This window comes from Carcharhinus amblyrhynchos, chromosome 23 (assembly GCF_965287045.1).
Source record: "Carcharhinus amblyrhynchos chromosome 23, sCarAmb.v2.hapA, whole genome shotgun sequence".
NCBI lineage: Eukaryota > Metazoa > Chordata > Chondrichthyes > Carcharhiniformes > Carcharhinidae > Carcharhinus > Carcharhinus amblyrhynchos.
Genome location: NC_137346.1, coordinates 3705379 through 3733328, shown reverse-complemented (window position 1 = coordinate 3733328; position 27950 = coordinate 3705379). Strand labels below are relative to the sequence as shown.

Genomic DNA, 27950 nt, shown 5'->3' with positions numbered 1-27950 from the left:
GGTAAGCATTCTCCAAGGCAGCCTTCAAAACACACGACAATGCAAAATCACTGAACAAAAATTGATAGCCAAGTTCTGCACACGAGGACAGCCTCAACTGGGACTTTGAATTCATGTCACACTATCTGTAATCCCCACGACTTGCAAAATCTCACTAATTGTCCTGGTTTGAGACAGTTTACACCTCTTTAACCTGTACTTAACCCTCTCTCCACTTGCATTGACTGCATCTGTAAAGACTTGATTACTGTTAAGACTCACATTCCAATCATTATCTTGCAATTGAGTTTGTGTCTAAAACACAACTCTTCACTCATCTGATGAAGGAGCAGCGCTCTGAAAGCTCAAGCTACCAAATAAACCTGTTGGACTTTAACCTGGTGTTGTGAGACTTCTTACTGTGTTTACCCCAGTCCAACGCCGGCATCTCCACATCCTGATTGAAGAATGAGACACAAGCAGCGTGCCAAAGCCAGGAATCACTTTATTTCAGTCATTCATTATAAAAATGCTTCAAAATCTGTCTCTTCTTGTCTTGAAGATGTGACGAGAGTGTGCGGACAGTGATATTAAAATCAGTTCAAACTTTAAAAAAATACTATCATCTCATAATGCTGGTCATTGTTCAGTTTAGTTTTGCAATTCCCAATGATTAAGTTAATTCAGTTACAGTGAAGCTATGTTTAAAATTTCAAGCGCTGAGTCTCTGGAGATGTCTGGAGCTCAATTTACAGGTCAGGCAGTCAAAGGTCAATTCCTGACCTCTCCTGAGTAAAGCTGTTGGAAATTGAAGACAATGGTGGCCACCTCCGGTATGAGCATGGGGATCTCACTGAAACTTACAGAATACTGAGAGGCCTGGATAGAGTGGAGGTGGGGAAAATATTTCCCCTACTAGGAGGCGAGGATCTGAGGGCACAGCCTCAGAGTAAAGGGACAACACTTTAGAACCGAGATGAGGAGGAATTGCTTCAGCCAGAGAGTGGAGCATCTGTGCAATTCATTGCCACATTGCCTCCTGTGGAGGCCAGGTCATTGATGTCTTTAAGACAGAGATAGGTTCTTGAATGATAAGGAGATCAAAAGTTACGAGGAAAAGGTGGGTAAATGGGGTTGAGAAACTTATCAGCTATGATCGAATTGCAGAGCAGACTCGATGGGCTGAATGGCCTAATTCTGCTCCTATATTTTATGGTCTTTTGCAAAGTAAAATACTGAGGCATTCAAAATACTGACACAAACAGAGGAACTGTTCCTAGTGGCAGGAGAGTCAGTCACTAGAGGGGACACATGCTTAATGTGAATCAGCAGGGAGTTGGGATAAAATGCTTACACATGGAGTTGTTAGGACCTGGAGTGCATTCCCTGAAAGGGTGGTGGAAGCTGATTCAATAATAAATTTCAAAATGGAATTGGGTAAACACTTGGAAAGGAGGGTTGATGGGAGAACAGGAGACTGGGACTAATAGTTCTTTCAAGGCACCGGAATAGGCACAATGGGCTTATTGGCTTCCTGCTGTGCTGCATGATTCTTCTCGCTCACAGCAGCTTGAAACGCCAGCTAGAAAATCAGATAGATGATCTTGCAGCAACAGACAGAGCAACAGCTGAATCAGACTGCAAGCTGCTTTGAAGGGTTAGGTCTCAGTGGCTGCTCTATCTGCCACTTGGATCGCACACACACATTCTGGTTGGCTCATTAATTGCAAAAACATATCACTAATCATGACACCTCCTGACTGATCTGCCCATTCTGATTGGAGGAGGAACCAGCATTGATGGTGACAGTAGAACCTTGGAGAGTGTCTTCAAGTTGGTTGTATTGCGACCTCCTCTCACCCCAACCCAAGATTCTGAAAAGGAAAAACAGACTGGTCAAGGAATTCAGGGGAACACCTTCCAGGCACAATGTCAAACCCTTCAGTTAAACATCACATTCTCCATCATCAGTACTTAGTATCTAACCCCGTGCTGTACCTGTCCTGGGAGTGTTTGTTGGGGACAGTGTAGAGGGGGCTTTACTCTGTATCTAACCCCATGCTGTACCTGTCCTGGGAGTGTTTGATGGGGACAGTGTAGAGGGGGCTTTACTCTGTATCTAACCCCGTGCTGTACCTGTCCTGGGAATGTTTGATAAGGGACAGAGTAGAGGGAGCTTTACTCTGTATCTAACCCCGTGCTGTACCTGTCCTGGGAGTGTTTGATGGGGGACAGTGTAGAGGAAGTTTTACTATGTATCTAACCCGTGCTGTACCTGTCCTGGGAGTATTTGATGGGGGACAGTGTAGAGGGAATATCTGCTGACAACACTGTTCTATTTTAGAAATGATCTTTTCTTGATAACACCGCAACAAATTTCAGACAAGAATCTTGATGACCGTTGTTTAATGCAGGGTTCTGATAAAACACATCCTGTGCGCTCATAGCCACTCCTAGAAAGACATCTTATAAACCACAAGTAGAATAGTACATATCGGGCTTGTACTACAGGGTACACGATAGTACACAACAGTACACATCTGTTTCCCAGATGTCCTTTTATTGCTCCTTAAGTGGCTTAAATGGGGAGCTCAGGTACTTTCTGAGATTAGTTTTTATGACTGCGTTGTTAGGAGGAAAGCTGGTTGGCAGGTCAGCACAGTACGAAGTCTCACAACACCAGTTTAAACATGCAGGTCAGCTGACAGGAACTCTTTCATTTTCAGTTCTGAGCTGCAGGTTGAGTTTTAGAAAAAAACAGCAAGCCGTAAAGAAGTGTTTCTCTCAGTCTCTCTCTCCCTGGTTTTGGGAAATTCTGCGGGTTAGCTGAAAGCCTTCCTGAGAGAAAATCTGCAGTTGGTGGCTTGACCGGAGTCTACCTGGGGTTCTGGAAAGCTGTGCTGATTTCAAACTGTGCTGAGTCTATCCAGATAACTGCAGAATTCATCCAAAGGACTCAATTCCAGTATCATCCTCTTTAGTCTATGCTGTGTTAAATCTGTTTAAAGGGTTTTGTCTATGGAAGGTTTTGGTGTGATTGAAGCATCTTAGATATATGTGTTAAGTGTTATACATTATCGTGGTTGTTTTGTTTTTGTTTGTAATTGATAACAGTTCTTGCTAATTTTCTTGCTGTACATGTTAACTATATTCTTAAATAAACTTTGTTGGATAAAAACTCCCTAATGGGTCACTAGAATCACACTGAAGTGAAACCTATCATGCTTCTCCTAGCCAAACTCAAGATGCAAAACTTATGATCTAGGTGGGCTCCATAAAACACTTTGGAATTTCTAACCTGAATTGTAACACTCAACTGCACCAAACTCCTTTGCTATCAGCATCTTTTTCACTTCCCGCTCCACGCACACACTCCATCATCTCTCCCATCCATTTCTCTGTCTCCCTCCTTTCCCAGGATCTCAGTTGCAGTGAGTCTGCCATGGACTGTGCTGTCACCCTCTCCTGCGCAATCTCTGGTGCATGGAACTGTCAGGGCGCTATTATTGCTTTGGCTGTTTTAAAGCAAGTATTCAGTTCCAGAAGGCATTTCGTCAAGGCCAGGCTATTTGTACCTGCTGACAACACTGTTCTATTTTAGAAATCATCTTTCCTTGATAACACTGCAACAAATTTCAGATAAGAATCTTGATGACTATTGTTTAACAAAGGGTTCTGATAAAATGCATCCTGTGCGCTCATAGCCACTCCTAGAAAGACATCTTATAAACCTCAGTTTAACAAGTGGAATAGTACATATCAGGCTGAATCGTAGAATCCCTACAGGACAGAAAGAGGCCATTCGGTCCATCGAGTTTGCACAGACCACAATCCCACCCAGGCCCTATCCCCATAACCCCACATATTTACCCTGCTCATCAGCCCTGATACCAAGGGGCAATTTAGCCTGGCCAATCAACCTAACCCACACATCTTTGGATTTTGGGAGGATACCGGAGCACTCGGAGGAAACCCATGCAGACACGGGGAGAACGTGCAAACTCCACACAGACAGTGACCCAAAGCTGGGAATTGAACCCAGGTCCCTGGCATTGAGAAGCAGCAGTGCCAACCACTGTGCCACTGTGTGGATTATAATGCAATGGGGACACGGTTAATCCACTGGCCTGCGGTGTTTATCAGAAGCACAGTGAACCTGGGAAGTGATGAAGTCTGATTATCCAATAACATATAAGAACATAAGAACATAAGAAATAGGAGCAGGAGTAGGCCATCTAGCCCTTCGAGCCTGCCCCGCCATTCAATAAGATCATGGCTGATCTGTTGTGGCTCAGTTCCACTTTCCCGCCCTCTCCCCATAACCCTTAATCCCCTCTCTTATCAAGAACCCATCAACCCGCTTCTTAAAAATATTTAGCGAGGCAGCCTCCACCACTTCAACGGGCAGAGAATTCCAGAGATTCACCACCCTTTGAGTGAAGAAGTTCCTCCTCAACTCCATTCTAAACCGCCTCCCCTTTATCTTGAGGCTGTGCCCCCTAGTCCTACTGTCTTTTTTGAGCGGGAAGAGTCTCTCCACCTCTATCCTATCCATCCCATTCATCATCTTATACGTCTCAATGAGATCTCCCCTCATTCTTCTAAACTCTAACGAGTACAAGCCTAGTTTATTCAGCCTCTCCTCATAGCTCAATCCCCTCAACTCCGGTATCAGCCTAGTAAACCTCCTCTGCACTCCCTCCAAGGCCAAAATATCCTTGCGCAGGTGCGGCGCCCAAAACTGCACACAGTACTCCAGCTGCGGCCTCACCAATGCCCTATACAGCTGCAGCAAGACCTCCCTACTTTTATATTCAATCCCCCTCGCTATGAAGGCCAGCATCCCATTCGCCTTCCTGACCACCTGCTGCACCTGCAAGCTGGGTTTTTGCGACTCATGCACAAGGACCCCGAGGTCCCTCTGCACCGTCGCCTGCTGCAGCTTTTCGCCACGTAAGTAATAGTTCTTCCTACCATTCTTCCCACCAAAGTGGACCACCTCACACTTGCCAACATTAAATTCCATTTGCCATTTCCTGGCCCATTCGCCCAGCCTATCTAGATCCCTCTGCAGACTCTCCACACCCTCCGCACAATTTGCCTTTCCCCCAATCTTGGTGTCATCAGCAAATTTCGACACCCTGCACTCGGTTCCCTCCTCCAGATCATCTATGTAAATGGTAAATAGCTGAGGCCCCAGCACCGACCCCTGGGGCACCCCACTAGTCACCAACCGCCAATCCGAATAGCACCCATTGACCCCCACTCTCTGCCTCCTATTTGACAACCAATCCTCTATCCACGCTAACACCCTACCCCCAACTCCATGTCCCCTGACCTTCTGCAATAACCTCTTGTGAGGTACCTTGTCAAACGCCTTCTGAAAATCCAGAAAGACCACATCCACCGGCTCTCCTCTATCCACTGCCCTAGACACATCCTCATAGAACTCCAGTAAATTTGTCAGACACGACTTCCCTTTAATGAAACCGTGTTGCGTCCGCCCTATCAAGCAATTCCCTTCAAGATGCCTCGCAATTTCCTGCTTAATGACGGATTCTAACATTTTACCTACCACAGACGTTAAACTAACCGGCCTATAATTCCCCGCCTTTTGCCTGGCACCCTTCTTAAACAACGGCGTAACATTAGCCGTTTTCCAATCTTCCGGCACTTCCCCGGAATCCAGCGACGTCTGGAAAATAACCACCAAGGCATCCACTATCACCTCCGCCATTTCTTTCAGAACCCTCGGATGCATTCCATCCGGTCCTGGGGACTTGTCCACAATCAGCCCCTCCAGTCTGTCGAGCACCACCTCTCTAGTAACAGTAATGTCATTAAGACCCTCCATTCCTACCACCTTTCCATCGCTAACACCCGGCAAATTATTCACGTCCTCCTCCGTGAAGACAGAAACAAAAAAGTTATTCAAGACCTTAGCCATATCCCCATCCCCTACCACTAGCTCCCCTTTCTCATCCTCTAAAGGACCAACGTTCACCCTAGCCAGCCTCTTCCTTTTTATATATTTATAAAAACTCTTGCTATCCTTTTTTATATTAAGTGCTAGCCCAGCCTCATAGCTTCTCCTACCCTCCTTTATCAACTTCTTTGTCAATCTTTGTTGACATTTAAACCTTTCCCAATCCTCTTCTCGCCCACTACTCTTAGCTACTCTAAATTCCTCCGCTTTTAATTTAACACTTTCCTTCACCTCCTTCGTTATCCACGGCTTATTACCTCTCTTCCTACTGTCCTTTTTAACCATCGGAATAAATTTCTGCTGAGCACCAAGAAAGATCTCCTTAAAGATCCTCCACTGCTCCTCAGCAGACCTACCTTCCAACGCACTCCCCCAGTCCACATTCGCCAATTCTTCTCTCATCCTACCATACTCCCCTCTATTCAAACAAAGGACGCGTGTCCGGGAACCCACTTTCTCCTCCTCCATCTGCACCAGAAACTCCACCATACAATGATCACTCTGACAGGGACTGGGAGATGAATGTACAGGGCTATCAAGTGTTTAGGAAGGATAGGCAGGAGGAAAGAGGGGGTGGCGTAGCTCTGCTGATTAAGGATAGTATCAAGGTGGTAGCAAGGGATGATATCGGAGCCAAAGAGCAGAAAGTGGAATCGTTGTGGGTGGAGATTAGGAACAGCAAAGGGAGGAAGACGCTGGTGGGTGTCGTCTATAGGCCCCCGAATAATGATCTGGAGGTGGGGCGGGCTGTTAACACGCAAATAAGTGCGGCGTGCAGGAATGGGACTGCAGTAGTTATGGGAGATTTCAATCTGCATATTGATTGGTCAACCCATGTTGGACGAGGTGGGCTCGAGGAGGAGTTCCTGGAATGCTGCCGGGATAATTTCCTTGAACAGTGTGTGTTGGAGCCGACGAGGGTGCGAGCTATCTTGGATCTGGTGCTATGTAATGAGGCGGGTAGAATTAGGGACCTTGCGGTGAAGGATCCTAACCCAGCCATTGTTGAGGTTGCTTACCCGATAATGCCTGCTGGAATGAGAAGCATGGTAGCACCAAAGAGAAAAGAAAAACCTTTCAGGAAGTCCAGCGTTGCGGGATATAATGAGCTGAAGATGAGTGTCGATGCCAATGAGCAGGCACTCTCTACACATGCCACTGAGGCAAACAGCGCTCCTAGAGGGAGAGAGAGAGAAGAGCAAGATCAGTTACAGATTTTTTTCCTCAGTTGTTCCTTCCTGAAGGTGCCCTTTGAGGCCAAGTTCTATCGATTCAGAGTGAAGCTGTGCCAACCTAATACTGAAAATCTTTGCCCCTGGTGCCCAAGGTCAGGACAACCGGGAACATTCTTAAAATCAGAATCAGCTTGTTCAGGGAATGTCAGCGAGCAGTTCCTCACACAAAGGGCAGTGTACTATAAATCGTGTCACAACACTAGGGGTTAAAGTCCAACAGGTTTATTTGATAGCACAAGCTTTTGGAGTGTTGCCCCTTGAAGGGACAGTGCTCCGAAAGCTCATGCTACCAAATAAACCTATTGGATTTAACCTGGTGTTTTCAGACTACTTACTGCACCTACCCCAGTCCAACACTGGCAACTCCACATAAAGGGCAATGGAAATCTGGAACTTTCTCCCCTAAGAGACTGTTAAGACTTGGGGGCTGGGTGGTGTCGATAGAAAACATCAAAATTGAGGTTAGAACATAGAACATAGAAGAATCACAGCACAAACAGGCCCTTCAGCCCACAAGTTGCACCGATCATATCCCTACCGCCTAGGCCTGTCTATAACCCTCAATCCTATTAAATCCCATGTACTCATCCAGAAGTCTCTTAAAAGACCCTAATGAATTCGCCTCCATCACCACCGACGGCAGATGATTCCACTCACCCACCACCCACTGAGTGAAAAACTTACCCCTGAAATCTCCTCTGTACCTGCTCCCCAGCACCTTAAACCTGTGTCCTCTTGTAGCGACCATTTCAGCCTGGGAAATAGCCTCTGAGAATCCATCCAATCTATACCTCTCAACATCTTATAAACCTCTATCAGGTCACCTCTCATCCTTCGTCTCTCCAGGGAGAAAAGACTGAGTTCCCTCAACCTACCCTCATAAGGCATGCCACCCAATCCAGGCAACATCCTTGTAAATCTCCTCTGCACCCTTTCAATAACTTTCACATCTTTCTTGTAATGAGGCGACCAGTACTCCAAGTGGGGTCTGACTAGGGTCTTATAAAGCTGCAGCATTACCTCCTGACTCCTAAACTCAATACCTCGATTGATGAAGGCCAGTACACCATACGTCTTCTTGACCACATCCTCTATCTGCGAGGCCAATTTAAGAGTCCTATGGACCTGGACCCCAAGGTCCTTCTGATCCTCTACACTGCTAAGAGTCTTACCCTTGATATTGTACTCCTTCATCCCATTTGACCTGCCAAAATGGACCACTACACATTTATCCGGGTTGAAGTCCATCTACCACTTCTCCACCCAGTCTTGCATCCTATCTATGTCACGCTGCAACTTCTGACATCCCTCCAGACTATCCACAACACCACCAACCTTCGTATCATCAGCAAACTTACCAACCCATCCCTCCACTTCCTCATCCAGGTCATTTGTGAAAATGACAAACAGCAAGGGTCCTAGAACAGATCCCTGGGGCATTCCACTGGTGACCGACCTCCATGCAGAAAAAGGCCCATCCACAACCACTCTCTGCCTTCTGCGGGCAAGACAGTTCTGGATCCACAAGGCCAAAGCCCCTTGGATACCATGCCCTCTCACTTTCTCAAGAAGTCTTGCATATGGGACCTTATCGAAAGCCTCGCTGAAGTCCATGTAAACCACATTTACTGCCCTTCCTGCATCAATGTGTTTAATCATATTTTCAAAGAACTCAACCACGCTCGTAAGGCACGACCTGCCCTTGACAAAGCTGGGCTGACTACTTTTGAGCATAATAAACTTCTCTAAATGTTCATAAATCCTGTCCCTCAGGATCCTCTCCATCAACTTGCCAACCACTGAGCTTAGACTCACTGGTCGGTAATTTCCTGGACTATCTCTATTTCCTTTTTTGAATATGGGAACCACATCCGCAATCCTCCAATCCTCCGGAACTTCTCCCGTCTCCATCGAAGATGCAAAGATCATCGTCAGAGGCTCTGCAATCTCTTCCCTTGCCTCCCACAGTATCCTGGAGTACATCCCATCCGGTCCTGGTGACTTATCTATCTTGATGCTATTCAAAATTTCCAACACATCCTCTTTCTTAACGTCCATATACTCAATCTTTTCAGTCCGCCGCAAACCTGCGGTACAACCATCCAGATCGTTTTCCTCCGTGAATACCGGGGTAAAGTATTCATTAACACCTCTGCCATTTCTACCGGTTCCATACAAATTTTCCCACCTTCACATAATGTTTTGTTGGCAAAAGGGTTAAAAGGAAGCAAAGTGGGTAGAATGTATTTCCATCCAGCCAGCCATCATTTAACTGAAGGGGTTGCTGGGGAGATTAATTTTGATAAATATCTTTATCAGTGAGCAGCATGGTGGCACAGTGGTTAGCACTGCTGCCTCACAGCGCCAGGACCCAGGTTCGATTCCCAGCTTGGGTCACTGTCTGTGTCGAGTTTGTACGTTCTCCCTTGCGTGGGTTTCCTCCCATTCTCCAAAGCTGTGTGGGTTAGGTGGATTGGCCATGTTATATTGTCCCTTAGTGTCAGGGGGACTAGCTCAGGTAAATGCATGGGGTTGTAGGGATGGGGCCTGGGTGGGTCTGCGGTCGGTACAGATTCAATGGGCTGAATCGCCTCCTTCTGCACTGTAGGATTCTACGATCTTTCCAGTTTGACTGTGTCACATGGGTAACCATCGCCCGTCCTGTCTGTGCTAGCTCTTGGAAAGAGCTATTCAATTAACCCCTCTACTCCCTCCCCCACCCCTGTTCTTTCTCCATTATCCTGCAAACCTTTCCTTTTCAATTCCTGTTCAATCCGCTTCCACTGCCTGCTCCAGATCACACTTCCCATTACCATTTGTTGAGCGAGTTCTCCTTTGGGTGAATGTTTGGACACAGCAGCATTGTTACTAAAGCTGCTTCCCTTACCAAATGGTCCTTCCTGGGAGAATGGTGTCACTACTCCCTTGCACTCTCGTTAAATGGGGATTACTCGTCGGTGAAGCTAGACAGATAGACTTGATGGGATATAGCTAACACCAGACCGGCCCCTATCTGACAGAAACACTGGATAACTATCAGTGTTTGGATTGCCCTGTCCCCTTTCCCACTCTGCAAAGCTCGCAATGGGAGATGGCGTGCTCCCAGTTTTAATGGCCCATTAATCACAGGGTAAATGTGCTTGGGAGTGAGGGGAGGAGGCGACTCTGACTTCCTCAAACAACCTTGACTCTTAATAACAGCTATATCCTTATCAGAATTAAAAGCACAACAACAGTGATTCAGACTCTTTCACTGCGCACTGCAATTTCTTATCCTCCCTGAGATCAAATCAGCTGGGGTACAGACAAACCTCAGCACAAACAAAAACCAGCTCACACTATCACAGAGCCCTCTGAATCAGCCTCCCCAACCTTCTTCAACTCCCCTCTCCCCACCTCCTTTAATCTCCCCCTCTCCCTCTAACCCCTCCCTGCTTCCTTCATCTCCCCCTCTAACACCTCTCTCCATCTTTTAGTCTCCTCTCTCCCCCAACAACCCTTCTCCCCTCTGTTCCTCCATTTTATTGTTTGTTGTAAACCACTCTCGACGCTGTTTGATTATGATTGCTTAGTGGGCCTGACCCATCCTGTGCCATCTGCTTCCTCTGGCTGGTGTCACAAACTGTAGTAGGAGTCCTTGGATATGCCCTGGTAATGCAGGCAGGGATCCTCACAGGCCCTTCATGGCCTCCCACCAATCCAATCGAGTCCTAGGTGACAGGGTGAAGACTAAAGCTTTGCTACATTGATGATTAAGCCTGGGACAAGGCGTTGCATAATTGCAGCTCAGAGCTCCCTCCAGTTTGGGGGAGTCTGGTGCAGGTCCCAAATTCCTGATATAAACCATTGCCCCCTCAATCTGCACAGTGCTGGGATGTAGCTGGGTATCAATGTCATCTCCTCTTGCCATCTCAGTCTGTATCCCACCACAGATTCTCCACAGACATTGACCTTTATGAGTTGGCAATCAATCTCCCAATCAATGCAATGTGAGAACTTGACAACAAACAACCTTTGCCCTTTAGGTGTTACCCACTAATAAAACATTTTATGTTTCAAGTACTTTATAATCCTGGATAAGAATGCCTATTGCCTGTTTACGGATAGTTATTATTTATACTGTGTTTACAGACATCGATTTATATGCACTGTTCACAAATATTTCTAGACTGCGTTTACTGATATTTCTATATGGTGTTTACACATATTTCGATACTGTGCTTATAGATATTCAGGGAGTTAATTCCATCTGACAGTACTAAAGATGATCACCCATCTCCCAAAGCCCTTATGATCCCTCCATATTCCACTGCACAAACAGTTCACAGACAAACTGCTTAGTCTGAGAGATCCCGATTGTTGAGGTTTAATAGCAACTATTTCTAGATTGGCTCCTGATTCTTATAGTGCTTTGATTTCAAGACATGCAGGGAGGTATATTAGCAATGGGGTTGGTGCTCCAACCTCCCTTCCAACTGTGACTGCAGTGTTAAAGACAGCCATGGATCACTGGCTTACACTCTCATCACAGTATCAGCAGGTTGTGGGTTCAAATCCCATTCCAGGGAACTCAGCAAAAGAATCTACGTTGACACTCCTGCAGTACTGAGGGAGTGCCGCACTGTTAGAGGATCAGTATGGAGGGAATGCCGCATTGTCAGAGGGTCAGTACTGAGGGATCATTTTAGAGCAGTAGTTTGGAATATCAATATTATTCTCATCCAGCATTCCAGTCGATGTTTTAGATCAGTAAGTGCCCTGTACACAGATTTGTGTTCTAGCACTATTAGGTTGTTTTAAATTATGTTCTGTTTAGAGGGTCAGTACTGAGGGAGTGCTGCAATGTCAGAGGGTCAATACTGAGGGACTGCTGCAATGTTGGAAGATCAGTATTGAAGACACTAACCCCAATTCCGTAAAGAAAATGTTAATGATTAGCTCCCCAAGTACCTGTACCCTCTTGATCTTACCTTGCTCAGTCACATCAGCTAATTTTGACAACTTGGCTCGTATCACTGGTGTAGTGGCCATTGCAAGAAAGCGTACCCCGTAACCTAGAGGGAGAAAGGAAAAGTGTTCAATAATATTTTACAATATTACGCTGCCAGAACATAATTTAAAACAATCTGATAGTGCTAGAACACAAATCTGTGTACAGGGCACTTACCCGTTACTGATCTAAAACATCGACTGCAATGCTGGACTAGAATAATATTGATATTCCAAACTACTGCTCTAAAATGATTCCATTTATTACAACAAGGATCCAGAATTGTCTCACTGCATTGTGTTGTCAGTAAAAGACGCCTCTGACTGTTAGAGAGTCAAAGTACAGTAGTTTCATTACAAAAGCTTTTGGGACAGACCTGGTTTACCAGGCTTCTCACTGAACACAAATAAGTGTGGATACTTATACATCATGGTTCCCAGCACCAGTCATCACATAAACTCTGGTATCAGTCAGAACCTGATTCCAGTCACGACGCAGCCCCTGGCTTCAGCCAGGACCCGCAGTTCATCTGGCAGCTTCAGTCACGACGCAGACATCGGTACAGTCACGATCTGCAGCTTTTCCGGCGGCTTCAGCAGCTTCTCCATTGAAGTAACTTGTGTGGTCGTGGCTTCCCAGCAGGAGACCTCCTGTTAAATAGCCGTTATCGCACTCTACCATCTGCAGTTGTTTAACTATGTTTAGCTAGTACAAACAGGTAATGTTTGCAATATCTGTAAAATAACATTCACATTTAACTATCTGTCTTTATGCAAATGAAAGTTAAAGAATGAAAGACATGAACAAGTAAAGAAAACATGAATAAATAATTTATATTAATGCCAGGCGCAGTATAAGCTTGAGGAGATCAGCCATGAGGAAGGGTTATGTTTGTGATATATGCTAGGTACCCTTTCCCTTCTTCAGTTGGATCAATAATCAATATCCCTAGAGTATCGTTAATCTAGAACATCATCTGGGTTATAGCACAACACTGCAGACCTTCACAGCCATGCTGGAACTGTTCTACAATACATGTGTGCTGGAATACCATGATTAAACTAGAGGAGTATTACTAAATTAATGCATTGTTAATCTAAATCATTTTAGTGTAGATCAGCATCATTCATCTAAACACTAACAGCATACTAAAAATGACAGTGAACAATGTCACCCTTCTGGGCCTGTGTTATGCTGGAACCCATCACTATCCTGCACTGTGCTTAGACCATCACGGAACAGCACTGTGAAGCAATTTACTGATAGAAGGAGATCATTAGAACAGATAATCAAAACCTTGGTCAAAGTGCTGGCTTTTAAGGATTGTTTATCGGTGCAAAGGGAGGTACAGAAGTTTACGGAGGGAATTCTAGAGCTCAGAGCCCAGGCAGCTAGAGGCACGGCCACCAATACTGAAACAAAATGAAGGAGATTGTCATTGACTTCAGGAAGCATAAAGGAGAACATGCCCCTGTCTAGATCAACGGGGACGAAGTAGAAAGGGTCGAGAACTTCAAGTTTTTAGATGCCCACATCAACAACAACCTGTTCTGGTTCTCCCCATGCTGACACTATAGTTAAGAAAGCCCACCAACGCCGCTCCTCAGAAGAGAAAGGAAATTTGGCATGTCAGCTACGAATCTCACCAACTTTTACAGATGCAGCATAGAAAGAATTCTTTCTGGTTGTATTACACTTGGTATGGGCTCCTGCTCTGCCCGAGATCGCAAGGAACTACAAAAGGTTGTGAATGTAGCCCAATCCATCACACAAACCAGCCTCCCATCCATTGACTCTGTCTATATTTCCCGCTGCCTCGGCAAAGCAGCCAGCATAATTAAGGACCCCATGAATCCCGGACATTCTCTCTTCCACCTTCTTCCGTCAGGAAAAAGATACAAAAGTCTGAGATCACCTACCAATCAACTCAAGAACAGCTTCTTCCCTGCTGCTGTCAGACTTTTGAATGGATTTACCTCGCATTAAGTTGATCTTTCTCTACACCCCAGCTATGACTGTAGCGCTACATTCTGCACTCTCTCATTTCCTTCTCTATACACGGTATGCTTTGTCTGTATAGTGCACAAGAAACAACACTTTTCACTGTATATTAATACATGTGACAATAATAAATCAAATCAAACCAAACAATGAAATCTGGGATGCTGAAAAGGCTGGAATTGGGGTGACACAGATATCTGAGGAGACTGTGGGGCTGAAGGAGTTCACAAGGTCAGGCCCAGCAACGTCACAGGGATATTGGAAAACGGAAATGAGAATTTTAAAAATTGAGACATTATTAAAACAGAGGTGGTGTGAGTTAGGACATGGACAACAGATTTACAGAGGGTGGATGATGAGAGGCTGGTCAGAATGCAATAGGATGGCCAAAACTGGTAACCAGGGATTGGACATGTGTCCTAGCAGCAGCTGAGTAAAGGCAGATGATGTGATAAAGATGGTTGTAATTGTGCAGTTATAACAAAAGCTCATCTGGTGCTCGGTCGCAGGCAGATGTCAGGGACAGGCATGGTATTGATGGCTGATGAACAAAGCTCATGCTGAGCATTGATCCCCAGGTGAAATGTCTGAGCCAATACCCACCGCTTCTCTTCAATGGTTCAGTCAGTGTAAGAATGAATAGATTCAGTTGGGGTGGCACAGTGGTTAGTACTGCTGTCTCACAGCCCCAGGGACCTGGGTTCAATTCCAGCCTTGGGTCACTGTCTGTGCGGAGTCTGCACATTCTCCCCGTGTCTGCGTGGGTTTCCTCGGGTGCTCTGGATTCCTCCCACAGTCTGAAAAATGTGCTGGTTAGGTGCATTGAACAAAGAAAATTACAGCACAGTAAATGGCCCTTAGGCCCTCCAAGCCTGCACTGACCATGCTGCCTGACTGAACTAAAACCCCCTACCTCCTGAGGACCAAATCTCTCTATTCCCATTCTATTTATGTATTTGTCAAGATGCCCCTTAAAAGTCACTATCGTATCTGATTCCACTATCTCCCCCCGCAGCGAGTTCCAGCATCCACTATCCTCTGTGTAAAAACTTGCCTCATATATCTCATTTAAATCTTGCCCCTCACACCTTACACCTGTGCCCCCTAGTAATTGACTCTTCCATCCTGGGAAAAAGCTTCTGACTATCCACTCTGTCCATGCCCCTCATAATCTTGTAGACTTCTATCAGGTCTCCCCTCAACCTTCATCGTTCCAGTGAGAACAAATCAAGTTTCTCCAACCTCTCCTCATAGCTAATGCGCTCCATACCAGGCAACATTTTTATAAATATATAAAAAGGAAGAGGCTGGCTAGGGCGAACGTTGGTCCTTTAGAGGATGAGAAAGGGGACCTAGTGGTAGGGGATGGGGATATGGCTAAGGTATTGAATAACTTTTTGTTTCTGTCTTCACGGAGGAGGACGTGAATAATTTGCCGGGTGTTAGTGATGGAAAGGTGGTAGGACTGGAAGGTCTTAATGACATTACTGTTACTAGAGAGGCAGTGCTCGACAGACTGGAGGGGCTGATTGTGGACAAGTCCCCAGGACCGGATGGAATGCATCCGAGGGTTCTGAAAGAAATGGCGGAGGTGATAGTGGATGCCTTGGTGGTTATTTTCCAGACGTCGCTGGATTCCGGAGAAGTGCCAGAGGATTGGAAAACGGCTAATGTTACGCCGTTGTTTAAGAAGGGTGCCAGGCAAAAGGCGGGGAATTATAGGCCGGTTAGTTTAACGTCTGTGGTAGGTAAAATGTTAGAATCCGTCATTAAGGAGGAAATTGTGAGGCATCTTGAAGGGAATTGCTTGATAGAGCAGACGCAGCACGGTTTCATTAAAGGGAAGTCGCGTCTGACAAATTTACTGGAGTTCTATGAGGATGTGTCTAGGGCGGTGGATAGAGGAGAGCTGGTGGATGTGGTCTTCCTGGATTTTCAGAAGGCGTTTGACAAAGTACCTCACAAGAGGTTATTGCAGAAGGTCGAGGGACATGGAGTTGGGGGTAGGGTGTTAGCGTGGATAGAGGATTGGTTGTCAAATAGGAGGCAGAGAGTGGGGGTCAATGGGTGCTATTCGGATTGGCGGGTGGTGACTAGTGGAGTGCCCCAGGGGTCGGTGCTGGGGCCTCAGATTTTTACCATTTATACAGATGATATGGAGGAGGGAACCGAGTGTAGGGTGTCAAAATTTGCTGATGACACCAAGATTGGGGGAACGGCAAATTGTGCGGAGGGTGTGGAGAGTCTGCAGAAGGATCTAGATAGGCTGGGCGAATGGGCCAGGAAATGGCAAATGGAATTTAATGTTGGCAAGTGTGAGGTGGTCCACTTTGGTAGGAATAATGGTAGGAAGAACTATTACTTACGTGGTGAAAAACTGCAGCAGGCGACGGTGCAGAGGGACCTCGGGGTCCTTGTGCATGAGTCGCAAAAACCCAGCTTGCAGGTGCAGCAGGTGGTCAGGAAGGCGAATGGGATGCTGGCCTTCATAGCGAGGGGGATTGAATATAAAGGTAGGGAGGGCTTGCTGCAGCTGTATAGGACATTGGTGAGGCCGCAGCTGGAGTACTGTGTGCAGTTTTGGGCGCCGCACCTGCGCAAAGATATTTTGGCCTTGGAGGGAGTGCAGAGGAGGTTTACTAGGCTGATACCGGAGTTGAGGGGGTTGAGCTATGAGGAGAGGCTGAATAAACTAGGCTTGTACTCGTTAGAGTTTAGAAGAATGAGGGGAGATCTCATTGAGACGTATAAGATGATGAATGGGATGGATAGGATAGAGGTGGAGAGACTCTTCCCGCTCAAAAAAGACAGTAGGACTAGGGGGCACAGCCTCAAGATAAAGGGGGGGCAGTTTAGAACGGAGTTGAGGAGGAACTTCTTCACTCAAAGGGTGGTGAATCTCTGGAATTCTCTGCCCGTTGAAGTGGTGGAGGCTGCCTCGCTAAATATTTTTAAGACGCGGGTTGATGGGTTTTTGATAAGAGAGGGGATTAAGGGTTATGGGGAGAGGGTGGGAAAGTGGAACTGAGCCACGACAGATCAGCCATGATCTTATTGAATGGTGGGGCAGGCTCGAAGGGCTAGATGGCCTACTCCTGCTCCTATTTCTTATGTTCTTATCTTGGTAAATCTTTTCTGTACCCTCTCCAAAGTCTCCACATCTTTCTGGTAGTGTGGTGACCAGAATTGAACACTATATTCCAAATGCAGTCTAACTAAGATTCCATAAAGCTGCAACATGATTTGCCAATTTTTAAACTCAATGCTCCCGCTGATGAAGGCAAGCATGCCGCCTACCTTCTCCACCTGCATTGCCACTTTCAGTGACCTGTGTACCTGTACACCCAGGTCTCTCTGCCTATCAATGCTCTTAAGGGTTCTGCCATTTACTGTATTTTTCCTTTCTGTATTAGACCTTCCAAAATGCATTATTTCACATTTGTCTGGATTAAACTCCATCTGCCATCTATCTGCCCAAGTCTCCAACTGATCTATATCCTGCTGTATCTTCTGATGGCCTTCATCGCTATCTGCAAATCCACCAAACTTACTTATCAAACTAGTTACATTTTCCTCCAAATCATTTATATATGCTACAAACAGCAAAGGTCCCAGCACTGATCCCCAAGGAATGCCACTTGTCACAGCCCTCCATTCAGAAACGCATCCTTCCATTGCCACCCTCTGTCTTCTATGACTGAGCCAGTTCTATATCCATATTGCCAGCTCACCTGATTCCATGCGACTTCACATTCTGCACCAGTGTGCCATGAGGGATCTTGTCAAAGGCCTTACTGAGTCAAAGTCCATGTAGATAACATCCACTGCCCTACCCTCATCAATCATCTTCGTCACTTACTCGAAAAACTCAATCAAGTTAGTGAGACATGATCTCCCCTTCACAAAACCATGTTGCCTCTTGCTAACAGGTCCACTTATTTCCAAGCGGGAGTAAATCTTGTCTCAAAGAATCCTCTTCAATAATTTCCCTAGTATGATGTAAGGCTCACCGGCCTGTAATTACCTGGATTATTTTTGCTACCCTTCTTAAACAAAGGAACAACATTGGCCATTCTCCAGTCCTCTGGGACCTCCCCTTTATGATGTGGAGATGCCAGCACTGGACTGGGTTAAACACAATAAGAAGTCTCACAACACCAGGTTAAAGTCCAACAGATTTATTTGGTAGCAAATGCACACATGAGGACGGTCTCAACCGGGATCTTGGGTTCATGTCACACTATCTGTAACCCCCATGACTTGCCAGGGCTTGCAACATCTCACTTACTGTCCTGTCTGGAGACAATACACATCTCTTTAACCTGTGCTTAATGCTATCTCCACTCACATTGTCTGCGCCTTTAAGACTTGATTAGCTGTAAAGACTCGCATTCTAATCAGTATTCTGTAAACTGAGTGTGTGCCTTTATATGCTCTGTTTGTGATCAGAACTCTCCACTCATCTGACGAAGGGACAAACCCCTGAAAGCTAGTGGCATTTGCTACCAAATAAACCTGTTGGACTTTAACGTGGTGTTGTGAGATTTCTTACCGTGGTGACCTCCCCTTTAGCCAGTGAAGATACAAAGCTTTCTCTCAAGGCCCCAGCAATTTCCTCCCTTGCCTCTCTCAGTATTCTGGGGTATATCCCATCAGGCCCTGGGGACTTGTCTATCAAGAACCCCAATACCTCCTCCTTTTTGATTTCAACATGACTCAAACTGCCTACACACCCCAGACTAATCATCCACCAAGTTCTTCTTTTTGGTGAATAATGATACAAAGTACTCATTTAATACCTCACCCATTTCCTCTGGCTCCACGTATAGGTTCCCTCCCCTGTCCTTGAGCTGGCCAACCCTCTCCCTGAATACCCTCTTGCTCTTTATATATGTATAAAAAGCCTTGGGATTTTCCTTAATCCTGCTGGCCAATAACTTTTCGTGACCCCTTTTAGCCCTCCTTACTTAAGTTTCTTTCTACTTTCCTTGTATTCCACACTTGCTTTGTGTGTTCCCAGCCTCCTAGCCTTGACAAATGCTTCTCTTTTCTCTTTGACTGGGCTCAAAATATCTCTTGTTATCCAAGATTCCCAAAACTTGTCATATTAATAGTTCATCCTTACGGAAAAGTGCCGGTCCTGAATCCCTATCAATTTACACTTGAAAGCCTCCCACATGTCAGATGTTGATTTGCCCTCAAACATCTGACCCCAATCTACAGTTTCTGCCTAATATCGGTGTAATTAGCCTTCTCCCAATATAGCACCTTAACTTGAGGACTTATCTTAATCCAAGATCAAGATGACCATGACCATGCTAAATTCTCCGTCTGAGTACCTGAAAAGGCACAGGAGTGTGATGACTAGGGAATTTCCACAGTAGCTTCATTGCAGTGTTAATGTAAGCCCACTTGTGCCACTAATAAATAAACTTTAAAACTTAAACTGGTTCATTTGGTATAATAAAGTATAGATTCATAGATGTTTACAGCACAGAGGCCATTCCGGCTATCGTATTCATACTAGTCAGCAAGATCTGACTGCACTAATCCCTATTTCCAGCGTTTGGCCCATAGCCCTGGAGATTATGGTAGTGCATATCTAAATGCTTCTTAAATGTTCTGAAAGTTTCTGACTCTCCCACCCTTTCAGGCAGTGAGTTGCAGATTCCCACCATCCTCCTGAGTGAAAAGGTTTCTTCTCAACTCCTCTCTTAGCCTTCTACCTTTTAATTTAGATCTATAGCCCTTGGTTATTCATCCCTTTACTTATGGAAAAAATTGCCTCACTATTCACCTCATCTATGTCCCCCATAACTGTATACATCTCTGTCAGGGCCCCGCTCAACCTTCGCTGCTCCAAGGAAAACAGCCCTAGCCTATCCAATGTTTCCTCACATATAGAACATCCCAGCTCAAACATTCCTGCAATTCCCAGCAACATCCTGGTGAACATCCACTGCACTCTCTCCAGTGTCAACACTTTCTTGCTATAATGTGGTGACCAGAACTGCACTTAGCACTTCAGCTGTGGCCTAACCAATATTTTCTACAGTTCCAGCATTACCACCCTGCTCTTGTACTCTATACCTTGGCTAATGAAGGCCTTCTTAATCAATAAAGGCAAATTACTGCGGATACTGGAATTTAGACCCAAAGAGAAAATGCTGGAAAATCTCAGCAGGTCTGGCAGCATCAGTAACGAGAAAAGGGCTGACGTTTCGAGTCCAGATGACTTTTTGTCAAAGCTTTCTCCTGCCATTTCCTGCCTCTCAGCCAATTTTGGATCCAATGAGTTCATCTAGACCACATCAAATGCATTACCCTCGTCAACACTCATGAACACCTCCTGAAAGATTCAATTAAATTTATCAAACACAACCTTCCCTTAAATCTATGCTGACGATCACTGATTAATCTGTGTCTATCCCAGTGCTGATATATTATGTCCCTCATAATACTTTCTAGAAACATCCCCACCATCGAGGTTCAACTGACTGATCTATCATTTCTGGGTCTATCCCTAACTTCCTTGTTAATAATGGGACAATGTTCTCTCATCCTCTGGCACCTCATCTGTAGCCAGAGGGATGTGAAAATTATTGCCAGTGCCCCTGATATCACCTCTCTTGCCTCCCTTCTGGGATACGTCTCATCCGGGTCTCTGGATTTATCTGTCTTTAAGGCTGTGAAACCTGCTGGTACTTTCTTTATATTCATTCGTGGGACATGGGTGTCACTGACTGGCCAGCATTTATTGCCCATCCCAAGTTGCCTGAGGGCAGTTCTGAGGCAACCACATTGCTGCGGCTCTGGAGCCACATGTAGGCCAGATCGGGTAAGGATGGCAGATTTCCTTCCCTAAAAGACATTAGTGAACCAGAAGGGTTTTTCTGACAATCAACAATCAGTAGATTCTTAATTCCAGATTTTTAAAATTAAATTCAAATTCCATCAGCTGTTGCGGTGGGATTCGAACCCGGGACCCTGGAACATTAACTGAGTTTCTAGATTAATAGTTTAGTGATAATAACACTCGGCCATCACCTCCCCTCTTTCTGTGTTAATTTCCTCCAATATTGATTTAATTGATCTCACTACAGGAAGGATGTGGAAGCTATTGAGAGGGTGCAGAGGAGATTTACAAGAATGTTGCCTGGATTGGGAGGCATGCCTTATGAAGATAGGTTGAGGGAACTAGGTCTCTTCTCCCTGGAGAGACGAAGGTTGAGAGGCGACCTGATAGAGGTTTATAAAATGTTGAGAGGAATAGATAGGGTGGATTCTCGGAGGCTATTTCCCAGGGCTGAAATGGTCGCTACGAGAGGACACAGGTTTAAGGTGCTGGGAAGCAAGTACAGAGGAGATGTTAGGGGTAAGTTTTTCACTCAGAGGGTGGTGAGTGGAATCGGCTGCCGTCGGTGGTGGTGGAGGCGAACTCACTGGGGTCTTTTAAAAGACTTCTGGATGAGTATATGGGATCTAATGGCATTGGGAGTTACAGATAGTTCTATGGCTTGGTAGGTATAGATGTGATCGGCGCAACTTGTGGGCCGAAGAGTCTGTTTGTGCTGTAGTGTTCTATGTTCTATGATGCAAGAATGAGTAGTTTTTACTGGTTCAGCTGGTGTAAGAATGAATAGCTTGCATTTTCAATGGTTTGTCCCCCCAGCGTCGCTGGTGAAGCCAAGTCCCAGGCTGTGTTAGGAATGATAAGAACAAGCTAATGTTCCCATTATTCCTGGGCACTATCTATCTTTTAGTAAACATGCACCGATCCCAAACCAGCGACATACCTGTGAACATGATAGAGGTGGATGCTGCCATTGAGAAGATCACCAAACCAGCCATATTAGACACTAGTCCAATCTCCGCAATCCAGCTGTCCTCAACGCAAAGCTGCAACACCTTCAGACCCAGCAGGCTGCTCAGATAGGTCAAGTGTTCAACTGCTGAACCATATCCGATCAGGTCGGATTGCCAACACAGCGGGGAGCTCAATTCAAAGAGGATGAGAATATCCTTGACTCCAAAATGTACAGTCACCACCACAAAAAGAGAAAGTGCATAGAGACAGAGTCTGTGCCTGCGAGCAGTCTCCTGTCCCTGTGTGTACAGGCGGTACACCGACTTGTAGTGCTCCATTGTGAACAGTTTGATGGGTCTCTTCACAGTCACAGATTCTCGAACAAAAGTGAAGGCGTAGGCAACGGTGGCCAGGTTTAATGCCAACACCAGCCAGAATGGATTGATGTAACCCTGTGCCTTACTCCATTGGCCTCCGATGATACTACCAAACATTCCCGCAATTCCCAGGCAAGCCTCCAGCACAGCAACACGGAATGTGCGTGACTGCTTGTCGCTGACATCTGCGATGTACGAGAAACACCCAGCCAGGATGGTGTTGAAATCCCCCAGAAGTCCACTCAGGAGGCGACCTATCAAAAAGTAGCTGACCGGCAGCTTCTGGTACATGACGATGAGATAGATTGCGGTCTGCATTGACAGGCCAATCACAGGCAAGATTAGGATAGGCCTGCGGCCCACATGGTCACTCCATGGTCCAAGCAACGTCGCAGAGAAGAGTCCCACAGCAAAACCTCCCAGGTTAATGTACAGGTTCCAGTGGGCGGTCATTGTCTCGACTGTCTAGAAGAGTATAAGGAAGTCATTTCCAAGAGATCCCTCACAATAGATATTTGGATGTAACCAATCCCAACTCATTTGCCTACAACCAATAGCACGCAACTGAGACAGGATATTTGTTACCAGTGTGGATGTAAAGTAAAAGATCTACTGGGAAATAGTGATCATAACACCATTGAATTCCACATTAAGTTTAAAAATGACATACTTCCAATATAAACAAAAATCTTAAATAAAGCTAATTACTGGGGATAAGAGAAAAGATCTGATTACAATTAATTGGGTAAATAAAATTAAAAGGTATGGAAGGTAATTGGATAGAGGGAAACAGCTAAGGAATCAGTTCAAAATGTTTATCAAAAATACATTCCATTGGAGAACAAAAACTCAGCTCGCTTAAGTTAGGGATAGGGTTAGATTGAGAAAAGAGATTTATAATGTTGCAAGAAACGTAGCAAGTCCGAGGATTGGGAGTGTTTTAAAGTAAAGTTTATTTATTAGTCACAAATAAGGCTTACATTAACACCGCAATAAAGTTCCTAATCGCCACATTTGGGTCAACTCATCTAACCAGCACGTCTTTTAGAAACCAGCGAAAAGCTGATGAAAGCTGAAAAATAGAAGATGAGAATAAACTAACCAGAAATATAAAAACATGCAGCAAGAGCTTTTCAAAGTATTTAGAAAGGGAGAGAATAGCTAAAGTGAATGTTGGTCCCTTAGCAGAAGAGATGGGAGAAATTATCACAGAGATCTCCACAATAAAAGACAGACGTTTCACATCAAAAATATTTTAAATTTTATTTATTAGCACCACAAGTAGGCTTACATTAACAGTGCAATGAAGTTACTGTGAAAATCCCCTAGTCGCCATACTCTTGCGCCTGTTTGGATACGGGTGGGAATCCAGGAATTCAAATGAGTTAGGAAATTAATTAATGTCAGCAGAGAAAAATGTAATGAATCCCCGGGATCTGATGGCCTACAACCTAAGGTTCCAAAAGATATAGCTGCAGGGATAGTGGATATGCTATAATTTTCCAAAATTCTTTCATAGAATCCCTACTGCGCAGAAAGAAGCCATTTAGTCTATCGAGTCTGCTTCGACCACAATCCCACCCAGGCCCTACTCCCATAACCCCACATATTTACCCAACTAATCCCCCTGACACTAAGGGGCAATTTTCCACAGCCAATCAATCTACCCCACACATCTTTGGACATTGGGAGGAAACCAGAGCACCCGGAGGAATCCCACACAGACGCAGGAAGAATGTGCAAACTCCACACAGACAGTGACCCGAGGCCAGAGTTGAACCCAAGACCTCAGCGCTGTGAGGCAGCAGTGCTAACCGCTGTGCCACCATGCTGCCCAATTTCAATTTGGAAATGGTCCCATTTGAATCATGTAGAATCATAGAGAAACAACAAAAATAAGAGTAGGCCATTTGGACCATCCAGGCTGTTCTGCTTTAAAGCAGATCATGGCTGATCAGCTATCTCTTAAGCTGTTTTCCCTCACTATTCCCATATCACATGATGTCAATAGATTCCATAAATTTATTGATTTCTGTCTTGAATACGGTCAATGATTGAGATCCCACAGCCCTTTGAAGTAAAGAATTTTAAAAATTCGTTATCCTCCGAGTGAAGAAATTTCTCCTCAATAAATTGTCAATTTTGCACCAATTTTCAAGTAAGGAGTGAGGGGCTAACAGTGACAGGTCGATTAGCCGAATGTCAACTGCTGGAAAATGCTAGAATCTATCATTAAGAAAGCTGCAACAACGCACTTATAAAAGTCCAATAAATTTGTCAAACAGGATTTTCCTTTAGTCAAACTATGCTGACTTGTTCTCATCATTCACTACTTTTCTGAAGATGTAGCCAGTAGGGTAGATAAAGGGGAACCAGAAGAGGTAGTATACCTGGATTTCCAAAAGGCATTTGATAATATAAGAATTTTTTTTTAAAGTGTGAAAGCGTTGACATTCAAAGAGACTTGGGTGTATTCAGGGAAGAAATGCAGGTTAGCAAGCAATTAGGAAGGCAAATTCTATGTTGACCTTTATTGCAAGGGGATTAGGGTACAAGAATGAAGAAATCTTGCTACAATTGTACAGGGTTTTCATGAGACCACATCTGAAGTACTGTGTATAGTTTTGGTCTACACATTTAAAAAAGGATATCTTTATTTACAGTAAAGTACGTTCACTAAATTGGCCTCTGGGATGAGGGTGTTGTCCTTTGATGAAAGGCTGAGCAAATTAGGCTTTTACTCTCTGGACCAAGATCCTGGAGTACTTGTGCATTAGTTGCTGAAAGTAAATGCACAGGTGCAGCAGGTAAAGAAGGCAAATGGTATGTTGTCCTTCATAATGAGAAGATTTGAGAATAGGGATGTTTTGCTGCAATTGTACAGGGTGTTAATGAGGCCACACTTGGAGTATTATGCGTACTTTTGGTGTCCTTAGCGAAGGAGAGGTGTCCTTACTGTTGAGGGAGTACAATAAAGGTTTACCAGGCTGAATCCTGGGATGGCAGGTCTGTCATATGAGGAGAGACTGTCGGATTATGATTATATTCTTTGGAGTTTAAAAGAGTGAGATGGGATCTCGTAGAAACTTATAAAATTCTAACAGAGTTCAGAAAGATTGTTCCCAACGGTGGGGAAGTCCAGAACTAGGGGTCCTAATTTGAGGATAAGGGGTAAATCTTTTACAACTGAGTTGAGGAGAAATTTCTTCCAGTGGTGAATGTGTGGAATTCACTACCATAGAATGTCGTTAAGGCCAAAAAGTGTGATTTTAAGAAGAAATTAGATACAGCTCTTGGGGCTAAAGGGAACAAGGGATGTGGGAGGAAGGGGGGATCAGGATATTGAATTTGATGATCAGCCATGATCAGAATGAATGGCGTAGGAGACTCAGAGGGCCAAACAGCCTACTCCTGCTCGTAGTTTCTATATTTCTAGACGAATGAGAGGTGACCCCAATGAATCATACAAGATTCAGAGGGGGTCTGATGGGGTAAACAGCGAGGCCAGGATGTTACAGCCATTCACGCTGATGGGATTTTTCCATCCCGCTGCAGGGAAAAATGATTTGGCTGGATACCAAATTCTCCGACCTCACTGCAGTTGAAGCGTGGCGTGAATGATCAGTAAGATTGCGCCAAGAGATTGTTTTCATCAGTGAAAGTACGTAAAACGCAGGGGCACAGTCTCAGACTAAAGGGTCTATTATTTAGGATTACAAGGAGAAATTATTTCACTCAAAACAGTTGTGAATCTTTGGAAATTTCTACTCCAGAAGGTTGTCAATACTCCATTGTTAGATTTATTGCAGGCCAAGAAGCGGATTTTTGTTCTCTGGTGAATTAAGGGATTTGGGGAGTGGGCGGGAAAGTGGAATTGAAACCTAGCATCAGCCATGATTGTACTGAATGGTGGAACAGGCTCGATGGGCCAAATAGTCCACTCCTGCTTTTCATGTTTTTGCAGAAAATATCTTTGTTGTCAAACAATCCAAATCTATACTGATCACTGATAATTATTTATTAAGATTCTGTATAGATGACTGATTATTCTGTACAGATTGATGATTTTGTATAGATAATGATTCTATATAGATTATTGATTATTCAGTATTGATCATTCTGTATAGATTGATTATTCTATATAGATTACTGATTCTGTATGGATTATTTGGTATTGATGCTTTTGTATAGATATTGATTCTGTATAGATTATTGATTATTCAGTATTAATCATTTAGTAGATTATTGATTCTATATAAATTATTGATTATTCAGCATTGATTACTCTGTATAGATTATTCTGTATAGATCATTGATTCTGTATAGATTATTGATTATTCTGTATTGATTATTCTGTATAGACTATTGATCATTCTATATAGATCATTGATTCTTATAGATTACTGATTATCCAGTATTGATTATTCTGTATAGACTATTGATCATTCTATATAGATCATTGATTCTTATAGATTACTGATTATTCAGTATTGATTATTCTATATAGATCATTGATTCTGTATAGATTACTGATTATTCAGTATTGATTATTCTGTATAGACTATTGATTATTCTGTATAGATCATTGATTTTGTATAGATTACTGATTATTCTGTATTGATCATTCTGTACAGATTACTGATTCTGTACAGATTACTGATTATTCTGTATAGACTATTGATCATTCTGTATAGATCATTGATTCTGTATAGATTACTGATTATTCAGTATTGATTATTCTGTATAGGCTATTGATTATTCTGTATACATCATTGATTCTGTATAGATTACTGATTATTCTGTATTGATTATTCTGTATAGACTATGGATTATTCTGTATTGATCATTCCGTACAGATTATTGATTCTGTACAAATTACTGATTATTCAGTATTGATTATTCTGTACAGACTAGTGATTATTCAGTATTGATGATTCTGTATTGATTATTGGGGATGCTGTATTGACTGGAGGTTACTGCTGATTCCCTGTAGATTATGGATAACTCTGTGCAGGTTACCGATATTCCCCTGCGGGTTTTGGATTCATTTTATTGCTGCTGATGGATGCGGGTCTCTCTCACCTGCTCCAGTTCGGCCTCGGGGCCTCCGGAGCTGTTGCAGCCTCGGCTCCGGTTGCCGCTGAAGCCGAGTTCAGCACTCAGCCTGTGGAAGATGTACTGTGTGGAGAGCGGGTACTGCAGCGCCAGCGCCAACATGCTGAGGAAGAGAATCGGCTCCACACTCAGCCGAGCGCCGGGGCTGCGGCAGCGGCTGGGCCCCAAGCCCAACTCCGGGACCGGGACCGGAATCTCAGAGGGAGCGGCCGCCATCTTGGAGAGGACTGGAGTCTGGGAAAGGGGCGTGGTCGGGAAAGGGGGCGGGGTCTGGGAAGGGGCGGGTTTGCGGGGATGGAGGCCTGAGAGGGGCGGGGACAGAGCAGGGGCGCGTCCGAGCGCGGGGCGGGGTTTAAAACCCATTCATAACCCCGCCCCTCACCATGTGGCACGGTGGCACAGTGGTTAGCAATGCTGCTTCACAGTGCCGGGGTCCCGGGTTCGATTCCTGGTTTGGGTC

The 27950-nt window shown here is 44.7% G+C and overlaps 1 protein-coding gene across 2 annotated transcripts; it reads right to left on the bottom strand.

The window, feature by feature from the left end:
• Positions 1-467: 467 nt before the first annotated feature.
• slc46a1 (solute carrier family 46 member 1) lies at positions 468-27717 on the bottom strand. 2 transcript variants are annotated; one of them, XM_080210576.1, is made up of 6 exons: positions 27458-27568; positions 23356-23447; positions 21988-22840; positions 12171-12254; positions 6985-7141; positions 468-1853 (listed from the first exon to the last, which is right to left on the bottom strand). In XM_080210576.1, the coding sequence occupies exons 3-6, from the start codon at positions 22826-22828 to the stop codon at positions 1724-1726; spliced, it is 1212 nt and encodes a 403-aa protein (XP_080066702.1). In that variant the 5' UTR covers positions 22829-22840; positions 23356-23447; positions 27458-27568; the 3' UTR covers positions 468-1723. The 2 variants fall into 2 exon arrangements, with proteins under 2 accessions (XP_080066702.1, XP_080066701.1); XM_080210575.1 differs by lacking the exon at positions 23356-23447 and having other exon boundaries at positions 27458-27717.
• Positions 27718-27950: the final 233 nt, after the last annotated feature.

What these genes read in the sequence shown, in the direction of transcription:
- slc46a1 (XM_080210575.1), bottom strand. Translation starts at nt 27,706, where the DNA reads ATGGCGGCCGCTCCCTCTGAGATTCCGGTCCCGGTCCCGGAGTTGGGC. An exon ending in CACCTCTATCATGTTCACAG is followed by an intron (nt 12,255 to 21,987) that starts GTATGTCGCTGG and finishes TTCTCCCTCTAG; the next exon opens with GTTACGGGGTACGCTTTCTT. An exon ending in AGCTGATGTGACTGAGCAAG is followed by an intron (nt 7,142 to 12,170) that starts GTAAGATCAAGA and finishes CTCTCCCTCTAG; the next exon opens with GAGCGCTGTTTGCCTCAGTG.